The sequence below is a fragment of the Euwallacea similis genome, chromosome 19, assembly GCF_039881205.1.
Source record: "Euwallacea similis isolate ESF13 chromosome 19, ESF131.1, whole genome shotgun sequence".
In the NCBI taxonomy this organism is placed as follows: domain Eukaryota; kingdom Metazoa; phylum Arthropoda; class Insecta; order Coleoptera; family Curculionidae; genus Euwallacea; species Euwallacea similis.
The window spans coordinates 1,721,145-1,732,096 of NC_089627.1; the positions used below are offsets into that span (position 1 = coordinate 1,721,145).

General features: G+C 39.0%; 1 protein-coding gene across 2 annotated transcripts; it reads left to right on the plus strand.

Moving 5' to 3' along the window:
- The first annotated feature begins 602 nt into the window (after positions 1 to 602).
- Positions 603 to 1,618, plus strand: LOC136415050 (uncharacterized). Of its 2 annotated transcripts, none has more exons than XM_066399418.1 (4): positions 603 to 787; positions 903 to 1,058; positions 1,112 to 1,252; positions 1,301 to 1,618. In XM_066399418.1, exons 1-4 carry the CDS (start codon positions 727 to 729, stop codon positions 1,525 to 1,527), a joined length of 585 nt encoding a protein of 194 aa, XP_066255515.1. In that variant the 5' UTR covers positions 603 to 726; the 3' UTR covers positions 1,528 to 1,618. The 2 variants fall into 2 exon arrangements, with proteins under 2 accessions (XP_066255515.1, XP_066255514.1); XM_066399417.1 differs by having other exon boundaries at positions 619 to 787; positions 897 to 1,058.
- Positions 1,619 to 10,952: the final 9,334 nt, after the last annotated feature.

A 10,952-nucleotide genomic window follows, 5' to 3' on the forward strand; every position in this document is an offset into this window, starting at 1 on the left:
GCGAATTTTCCTGATCGCCAGTTTTTCTTGTAGTTAGGCAGGAGATGATTTTCTCTACTTCCAAGCCATTTTTACAGAATATTTCCACTAGATCACCCATAAGACCTGGTCGAAGGTCACTGGTGTCCACTCTGATGCTCTGAAATCAAACGTGCATTTTCCGACATCCTCGCTAGAGCAGACACGCATTTTATATTTTTTACGCCATAGCTTACGGTCATGTGAAGTGGATACAAATTGGTAAGCAGACACGCTTGATCTTCTTTTAAATTCACCATAAGTTGTGTTGTTTCTAAAGCGCACGCCGCCTCAAACGTGTCCGTCTTCTTGTATCGCTTGCGTAGTGTCGATTAACGGTGTTAAGCCCGAAATGCTCTCCAGCTGAGATACAGAATGTCAATGTTTCATTGCTTTTTTCTTTGCAAGCATCTGAGCTTTCGAACTTCTTATTCATTCTTTACCGCATTTTCGCATTTGGATATGTGTAATTTTTAAGCGTAATCTCAAAACATGATCACTCAGTACGTACCCACCATTAATACTGTTAGTTTTACTTCTAAATCTGGGTGCGTCAGCAAATCATGTTCCTAAGCACTGTTTGATAAAGATAGTACCGTTAATATATAGGAAACGCCAGTAAAAATTCACTTACTTTCTCTCGCGTAGTAAAACATGTCAAATATTGAAGTAACCCAACACTGAAGTGTTTGCTTTAACCCCCTCAAAATGCTGAAAATCCTCGCCTGGATTTTGAGCGCCAATCTCATCCTTAGCACTTTCGGATTAGGTGAGTCTCGCCAACTTTGAGCATTTTTAATCCTTCAGGACTATTCAAACTTTCGGCGTAAATCCATTAGTTTACGTTTAACTCTCTGCTAACTTATTACGTGTTACAGTTTCAGGTTTCGTAACTCAATGTTACCACTGCAACAGCCAATTTTGCGGCGACACCTACGATTCCAGACTTGGAGCTGTTGCGAATTGTTGGGATTTGTACAAAAACGTCATGACTTATTCCAATGCGAAATTAGTTGTTAATGGTTCGCAATTGGCTTCGAGTAAGTACCGATATTTACTGTTGTGCACACAATCCTTTAGGGCAATTTCTCAGACGATATAGAGACGTTCGCAATAGCCAACAGCACTGACACCAGTGCCAGATTTTTCGACATTAACCGGAAAATTTGGGAATTTTTCAATAAAGGAGAGATCGATCAGACTACCCAGTTTGCTTGTGTTAAGGCCAGTTACAGTGAGTAACGTTCTATTCCGCCTCTGATCTGCTAACAGGATCTTCTAGGTGAAAACGGGCAGACGTTGACCTACAGAGGCTGTGTGCCCAAATACACCAGGAGTATTTCCACAGCCTGCGATTTTGTGAACCAAAAGGTGACAGGTGCCTCCGCAGGTACCGTCTACTCTTGCCACACTTGCGAGAGCAACTTGTGCAACTCCGGAACGGTCCTACAGACCTCAGCCTTAACCGTTGCAGCTGCAATGGTTCTCAGGATGGTTAGTTATGTATAGTATTTACTTGCTTGAAAATTCCACTCCAAGTTAATTATTTCATGAATAAAATACCGAGGTTTTAGAATGTAAAGTGAAATATTCAATTTCATTCCCGTTCGTTATTTGTTGTATACTGTTTCGGGGAATTAAAAATGCCTTTTAAAAAAATTAGGAGCCGGGGGAGAATTCGGCCTTTAATTCGTTCTCAGAGCTCCCCGTTCGAGGCAGTAATGTAATTGTTCCCCATCAGGGTAAAACAGGTAAATAAATACGGGATAGGTATAGGACGTGTAAACATATCGTGCGTGTAATGGGTGTTTATTCATTTGGTTAACATTTGCCAAATTAAATGAAACGCACAGTGTGTCTTTTTCCTCGTTGGCCGGGTCGTTCCAGGCATGTGTGATTGCGCTCCAGGGGCGTAGAGGGATTTCCAGAGATTTTTCGCCATCTAACACGTACGCCCATGGTTATCGCCGAGCCCTCAGTCGCCATGCTTGAAATAACCGAGTTATTTACAATACTAAATAATAAATGTCTAATTTGAGTTCGTGGCGAAGTTTAAAGACATTGAAAGCGCAGACTTCCTTTGCCAGATAAATATTGAGATAAATGAAGGGTTCTTAAAACAAACGGAAAATTCGAATCCTCGTCCTTGTACACGTCTGTAGGCAGGCAATTTAATTGAAAAGTACCTGTGTTGGCTCCCGGGGCGGTGATCTTGCTTGCTTAGACTTAAACATCCCTTCTATCTGCAGAAACGTCAGCAGGCACTTTTTAGTTTTCAGGCACTTATTGTCTTTCATTTAAGTCCCTGACAACGTTTTCCATTAAAGCAAACATGGGAGAGCGGGCAAAGCTGTCGGAAAACGTGATGCTTTATCCAGCCGTATCGGAATTATGTAAATATTGAAAATAATGCATGAATCATGTAATCTCGCTCAATTTCCCTTGGAATTATGTTCCCATTAATTACTGGCTCGATTATTATTTACTGCTGCTGCGCGTTTTAAATTAAACACACCGCCGATTGATTGATAATGGACTTATGGATTCCAGCTTTGCATTCACAAAAGGATTAAAGATAAAAGGTTTATCCTGTATACCCTGATGGCTTTATCCTGTGTTTGTGTGGAGCTGTAGAGATGGAATATAATCTCTCGAAACCGGACGCTGATGTAGTTAAAAATTGTATTTATCGGGCTCGATTGATTACCTATTGAAAGGAAGAAAAATCCCCGTCGAAGATGGCTAGTCAAATATTCCAAGGATAATCGGACATGGATATGGTTGACTCAAATAAAGTGACTTCATGATGCACTTCTGAGAAGTATTCAGCAAACACGCAAACTGGAGCTCAACAGTGAGGATCTCGGTAACCGTAAAAGATAGGAGATGATAAATTAAGATTTTGTGTATTTTATGAATCGCTTTTTCTTCAATTAAATATATCTCTCCTTGGAACCAAAGCAGCATGGTGTTGCTTTTGCAACGACAATTGCAGAAATCGGTTCTCAGTTGAAAATCCCTTGATAACAAATTTTGAACAAGCTCAAAAGGATATGGTGCTAGTCCCTGGATCCTCCAGTATTCGTATGAAAATTTCCTCTCCTTAGCCACAGTACGAATTTCCGGTCTTCCATTATCTCCTATTATCCTCCAGTAGCTGAGTGATTTGTCCCTTTTTTGTCATGCTATGTGTCCACCCCTTGCTCATCGCACCATCTAGTTCAATAGTTTAGATTATCATTATCTCTGTTTCCTTCAGTTCCTTCTATTCGTGTATTTTTTTATATAAATTTCCATGCCTCCTAAGACTAGCTTCCTTCAATACGGAATACTCCATGGCTGATGATGGGGCTCAGTATTTTTATGATGCTTAGAGGAACAAACGCAAGAGGATTAAAAACGAGCCTTTTCCTGCATTGTACCGTCCTCCTGGTGGCTTTATTCTGTGTTTGTATGGAGTTGCATGGCTACACATAGCATAATCTCTCTAAGCTCTGCACTCCTAATTTAAAAACGAATTTTTTCAACGTAAGGGCAAGTCCAGAGTGTAATTGCTCTTTGGGCTAGAAGCCGGCTCGTAATTCGCCTCATTAAAAATTCATACGACGAACGTCCGGATATTTTTGTTTTCAATTTGGGCTCTCGCTCCACTCGTAATAACTCGGAGCCGCATTTTTAAAACAAATTTGATGGATGGAGTGGAATATTAGTCACCCGCGGGACTCTGCGGTAATGTATACCTTGTTTCGGTGTACTGAAATGTTAATGCAGATCCATTAAGTCTAAAAGCCACCTTATGTCAAGCAATAACCGTTTCGAAAACTGTAAAAGAGTGGAATAGTCGCTTTGTTTTCATCGGGCCAATGATATCTGCTCAATGACGATAGAGGATATGAGCAGCGTTTTGTGAGTTTAGTAATTGAGTATACATTACCGCACTGGCAGCTTGGCTGATTGTATTGTAAGAAGACTTGAACTCGTTTATTTAAAATTTTCAGTCTGCTGGGACAACTGGGAAAACTCAAGGGCCAATGCCATGGAATTCTTGTGGCGTTCATAAGATGCGAAGAGAAAAGACGACAAAAATGCATTTGAAAATGTTCCCATGGAGTGGTTGAAAGGAAGAGGAAGCGGACTTGCCTCGTGTGCCTTCTTTAAAGCTAAAGGGCTTCAACATGGTCCAATAATTTTAGGGATTCTTTTGTAATTTGGTGGTGTTGGTGGCATATGGTGTTAGTTTCCATTCACAGGATCGTGTCCGTTAGTGTCTGAAGTCTTTTTATCGCTCTTTCCAGCCATTTTCTTACGTAAGATGAAAGTAGGATCCTGCAATGTGCGTGCAATATTATGTGTGCGTGTTTGTGTACTCGCACTGCCTATATAATTTCCTTTTACGTCTGATCAATCTTGGCACAAATTCAGAGAAGGTACGTTAGTAAAAGATATTTTTCAGTCCACCGAATATCTGGGCATATTCATCCAGGCGTCTTCTGATTCTATTCTTGAAGGTCTTGTTCAAGTTGAGTGTTTCAACGTTGTGTTTTACAGGAGGCATAATTTGCATTTGTAAGAGGTTAACGTCAAAGTTCACAGCCATACGATCTAGTCCAAGTTCGTTGATCACCTTCCGGTGTTGAGTTTGATTCCTGGGGCATCAGAAATGTAGGTTCTGTCTCTCTTAGGGGTGAAGTCTTCAATAATAATTGCGTACTTGCAGAGACGTGGGCAGAATATTTTGTCCTATGTTGGATAGTGTATGTATGTATGTATAAAACATGTATTTGGTAGTCTAGGTAAGGGGGTCGTAAAATCACAAAATTAAAACATTCAAAGGATTATTCAGGGAATGCGGGTTCGCCTTCTTTAGCTTTACTTCCAGTTTAACTATTTAATTTTGATATACGATGATTGGTGGTTTCTAAGTATGAAAGAGAAAAATGCACTGGAGCACCGAGTTTTCAGGACTCAGTAAGTAAAAATATAATAAACAGAGACTTTTTTGGTTTCAATTTTTTAGGATGTACACATTCTCACCTATCTCGAGGTGTTCAGCTTAGATTTCCGACTCCAGCTCGAACCGCGACCCAAGTTATTCATCCGTAGTATGTGTTAGACAAGAGAGTTTTTCCGACGTCTACCGGCCAGTACAGGCTCGGACGTACGCAAATGTAGCCCCGGGCAGTTCGAAGGGCTGTTCGTTTTCCCACAAACACATCCGAACGAATTTGCGAATTAGAGCTGCACTGATTCGCGCTGGCCAGCCCTAAGGGCAGCCTCCATTTGCTACTAATTCCGTCTGTTTGTGAGAGATTCAACCTTTTACACAGGGCCAGGGGCGGACATCAGCCGTTGTTTGACCCGACGCAAAACGAACGAAAACGGGGAAAAAGGTGTAATTTAAAGTCTTTATCGGTGTTTTAAATGGATTTTTATAGGTGCAATTGCAATTTTGTTTCAGTGAAAAATACACATTAGGAGCATGCCGCCGAATTTGAAAAGAGTACATGGGAAATGTCGGAAAAACGGCATTGATTTGTCATTTGATCTGCAAAAGGAGTTTAATGTCACATTATTGAATCTGGAGGCAGAAACACTTACCCGAGTGATTGCATAACCTTTCTCAAACTTATATATGTAGCTATTTTTATCATCTAGCACTTTCTAGCACCTGGAGGTGCGACTCAACTATTTCTTGAATTTCAGAACTCAGCACCAAAAAGATTTATATTTTGCCCTCTGATTGAAACGCGGAATGAAGACTAGCTAAGTCAAATCCATTACTCTCCAGAGCAATAAAATGTCGCATTAATTACTCAAAGACTTCCGAAACGGGACTGATATCCCTGTAGAGTCACGTGCCCTTAACTATGCAAGGAAGGCCCGAGGGTCAGGACGGCCGACTTCTATTTTAATAAAGAGCATTGTGCAAGTGTCAAATAAATTTACGATTATTGCCCGTCTGGCTCATTATCAACCGCATACGCTAGAACCTGCAGAATTCCCTCAGGAATCTTCGAATTCGGACCATGGCAAATTTCGAGGAAAGGTACGATACCATATTCCCAGCAGCAAGGCTGTAGTGTTATTACGATCAACAAATGCTTTTGTGATAATATATTAAGTTTTATTGTGGCATCAGTCCAAACTTGCAACACAAAGTTTTGGAATGGACGTGTGCGACGATAAGCCTTTTAAATCGCGTATCTTCTGCTATATTTTCTAGTGAGCGGGGTAAAAAAGTTGCGACATGCAGTATTGTCTACTTTCGAAATTGAAAGGAGTTTCATTCCGGTAATATTGCATTCCGTTGTTTTGTCAAGATTCGACCAAGCTACTCGTCCTGCTGTTTCACAGTTAAATAACCCCTCGGACAATAAATACGTCGACAATTTCGACATCCTGTAAACCACTCGAATTTACGCAACTCCCATAAATAACTGAAAGAGTCGAAAAACCATATCCACCGCGTGAGAGTATTCCGACCGCAATAGAATCAGGACCGCAGGGGCGGGTACGCCGCCCATTGATTGTTTTAAATAATTAAAATGTCATCAGCAAATGCGTTTCGAAACGATTGCATGTAAAATCGCATAGATTTACTGTCGATAAATGAGCGAAAAAAATAATGTCACTTCCACTAGATTGGTCGAGGTACATTGGGGAATTGTTAAGTTTATTGCTCCACAGTTGTTATCGAGCATTTTTCTCGTTAATGGAGGCCAGTTTTTTGGGGCATTTTATTATTTTTATTTTTTATTATTATGACTCCCTAAAAGCCATAGAATGACTACTAGCGGACGTGGCTTTACAACTATTCCTACACGGCTAAGATTTGAAGCACAAATTTCATTCGCCATTATGTCTAGAGACATCGCGGAAAATGCAATAATCATAATAATACTAATTCTATTAAAAAAATTGAAATGTTGACAAATAATCATGACGTAACCCGGTCATTTTACTAACGATTAAATAATCAGCCAATTAGCACTATCAACGAAGAGGTATTTCCCCGTTACGCTGAAAACCCCATTGAATCCCATTAATCACTGACATTTATTTAGTCCAACTTTGTCAATTTGCAGAAAAATGATCAATATCCCATTACTAATTCCATCCTTCCCAATTGAATCAGCGAACATTTCACAACATAAAGTCTCAATATAGCCGATATTATTCATATTTTACAACAAGAAAAACCAATTACTATGAATTTCATTTGCACTGTACATGTTTGCATTGCTGCGGGAAGTGGGAACGTCACAGAGTGATGATTGCTGCTTCTCAAGACGATAATGGTAGAAAATTTTCATTGAGTTAGACGTATTTATTTGCCTTCATGTACTGGGATATAGCAAGAGCTTTGCGCTTTATGCGCTTTACTATAGAGTTCAGGCATTTTATTTATGAGTTTTTAATGAAAAATGCGAGTCCTCAACAAGTGCTGGTTTACACTGTTTGTGTTTGTGTGTTTGGATTCAAATCTTGGTGAGTGGACACGTCTGGGGTAGTTTGTCATTGTGCTTCACGCCAGGGAATTTTAGGTGAATCTCTAAGATGTTACGAATGCACTGAAAGCGACGTGAGTTCGTGTGGAGAGCCGTTCAATAAACGAAGTGTTAGTGCTATTGATTGCAGAAATTCTATCTACACCATAGATGCTAGCGGTACCACTGATGGATCGAATTTCAGTTGCATGTTTCTCAAAGAAACCGGTGAGCTTATCTCACTATTCTGTACAAATTTGTTAATTATTATTACTTGTGTGTGACTTTAGATCTCGACTCTAATAAATCCTTCTACACTCGGAGATGCAGTGCCAGAAACTTGAACGATACATGCGAAAATATTGCGGCAAACAATCGCATGATTTTGAAAAGCATACGGACGGACTGCAGGCAATGCGAAACCGACCTGTGCAACGCATCTGATGGATATTTTTCTAAAATTTGTTTTCTGAATTTGATAACTTTGGGTTTATTGAGTGTAATAATAATCTAACAATCTTTTGCTAAACGCTATTTCAGCCTGATGAAGACTTGGCTTTCCTATAGGGTATAGGTGAGCAGTCAAAGTTTACGCCACACCTGCAGCTTGAAGTTTTGTGAAAACTTCAAGCTGCAGGTGGCACCAATTTTTGACAAAACTATGGGGAGAACGATTCTTATTCTACACCATTTCTTATTCTAAAAATTGATTCTTATAATAAATGACTCCGAAGGTTTCAGATAAAACAGTATTTATCCTACAAGATAAGGCGGGCTGACCCTTTTCGGTCTATAAGTCTCGAACTTTCAGATTTCATGATACTACCGCCCTAGACATTCATAGTTGGCAGACTCGAGTGTTGTTGCTTAAATTTGTTGCGTTAAGCAAACGCGATCTCACGAGAGGGATGTTTATACTTTGCCGAACTGACCACTATCGCATACACAGGGTGAGTTTCTATGATTAGTTCAGGGATCTGGAAAATTAGCGGAGTTACAAAGTTGGTTAAATGGGGAAAGAACTGCAGTTTTAGGGAACCAATTTATACATATCCTTGAATTTCAACAGAGAACACGACTAACTCCCCTGTTTTCCATATTTTGGTTTATCTAAGTAATTCTGCCGCTTTCTGTACAAGGAACACTTCACTCTGAAAGAGCTGAACGTTTTGCTGCTTTACCTACTCAATTCACATCGACACTTTTTGCTTTTTTACTCGAAATATCTCGTCAGATAATTTTAGCGCTTCTAGAGAATCTTCGAGGATTGCCGGAAACCGCTTGTTAAGCCATATGCCGCTTTGCCGAGCATTTCCGAGTGAAAAAATGGTAAAATTTGCTGACTTTTTTTCTTCAACCTGAAATTAAACCAATTTCTAGGCATTTTAGAAGAAATGTGACAGATAATCGATTGAAGAAACTGCAAACAATTTTTTTTTTTACTGAACACATTACGATATCTATCGGATGAGTCATAAGGTGGCTTCAATGTTAATTAGTCGACATTCTCCGTATTTGTGGGTTTTTTTGTTTAGAGTAAATTCCTTGTAAAATGATCAAAATGGTTCAGATAACGGAGCTATTCTGACTAAAATTGAGCCGTGCAAGCTCAAACTTCCTATTCTATCGATTTCAACGCTCAACCGTTCTCTAGACCTCCAAGGCCTCTTGATCTTCCAAGTTTCGGGGAGTCTAATCACCATTTACGACCTTTATTGTATCTTACCCAAAAAAAATTACTTATTTCGACTTTCCTACGCCACTGCTCCGGTCCGGCTCATTGGAACGGTTTCGCATGGATATCGTGAAAAAGCCCAAAATGTTTCTCCTTCGAATGAGCTGTGACGGTATATTGTATCTCAGACATGGACATTATGGCCGATAATTAAGTAAAAGACATTTAAGTTTTGGGTTTGTTTTTCGGTGCAAGGTCAGGCAACACTCACTTATAACCAAACGCTGTTTGATTTTTGGTTAACACAAGACGAAAATCACTCTTAACACACGAGCGGGAAATATTGTGCAGGCACCGTATACGTGAACACCGAAATCACGTGAGTGTGTTAAAAGACTTTTTATCTAGTTGTGTATTAAATTAAAAAATTAAATATAAATAAAAATTATGTCAATTTTGATTTTTTCCGGATATTTCTGGAAGTACTGGAAATGTTTACAGTCTTAAAACAGACGCCAAATAAGCATTAAATTACATAGATTTACCGTAATTTAGTCGACCGTGTAGTCCTTACGGTTTCCGAGCAGCGCATGAATTTGTAACATCCCGTATATACTGGTATATCCCGTATACCTATGCAATATTTAGAAGTCCCCCGTATAACGGACTGCATGATAAGTTTAACGAAGGAAGTTATACAGGGAATTTGAAAAATCATTTATCCCATGGGGCTCTTGCTGCGGCATATTCTACTCTTTCAGCTTCAACTAAATCACTAAACTGACCTTCCTAGGCATAGCTTGATGAACTCTAAAAATTGGCCTAAATTTGCTGTCCATTTTATTTCATTTTTAACTTTATCTATGTCAATTATCTATGCGATGCGCACTCAGCAACAATGTGTAATAATAATTAATAAAAGTTGGATCAGCGTATTGTTCCTTTCTGTTCGGTTAAGACGAAATTTAATTGTACTTTGATCGACTGTACTAGAGTCCAGTCAACTTTGTAATTGTTTAATATTGCTCAACGTTTATTTGCGTCGGTTATTGTTTAAATTTTAATTTATTGAAAAAGTTTACCGACGATAAAAAGCAGCATTTGGTCTAATTGCACTGAGTATATGTATTATATAATGTAGTATTGACTATAGTTTACCTTGCATTTAATTCAACTATCTATCTGTTACAATATGCCAGAACTCCATCTTGGTAGTCGAATTGGAACACTCTGTATAACGCTTCACCTACTAAAAGATTTCTTGGGTGTATTTCTCATGAAGGTGATTTGACTTCAAAGTGTTGGTTGCGTTATTTACGTTTTTCAACAGCTAATTGGCCTAGTCTACCATCCCTAATGTAGAACTTCATGAATTTAATGTAACAGAGCATATTATACTTAATGTCTGATTTAATTGTAAAGGGGTCTTTATGATTCTGTTTTGCGACCATAAACCGCTTCATTATGCTCCTAGTTCAATTAAGGTAGGTATATTTTATTAAAATGGCAACATGACATAAGTTCCTTTTAACAGCTGCTTAAGGCATCTTAGAGCTTATTTTGCTTTTTAACCTAAAAATTTTCTAACCTAAAAGTAGTAAGGTTTCATTTGACTCATCCATTTAAGAGGGTACTTGCAGGCTCACTCAGCCATAAACTCATTTGCCCCATAGAGCCTTATATTACGTACTTAGTATATAAATAACTATTATGTTTGACTTTATTATAAAGAGCTATTTACGATATTGTTTTGCAACCCTGAATTGTAAACT

Coding starts and splice junctions, on each gene's coding strand:
- LOC136415050 (XM_066399417.1), top strand. CDS start 727: ATGCTGAAAATCCTCGCCTGGATTTTGAGCGCCAATCTCATCCTTAGC. Junction 788..896: donor CCTTAGCACTTTCGGATTAG/GTGAGTCTCGCC, acceptor TACGTGTTACAG/TTTCAGGTTTCGTAACTCAA. Junction 1,059..1,111: donor TGGTTCGCAATTGGCTTCGA/GTAAGTACCGAT, acceptor GCAATTTCTCAG/ACGATATAGAGACGTTCGCA.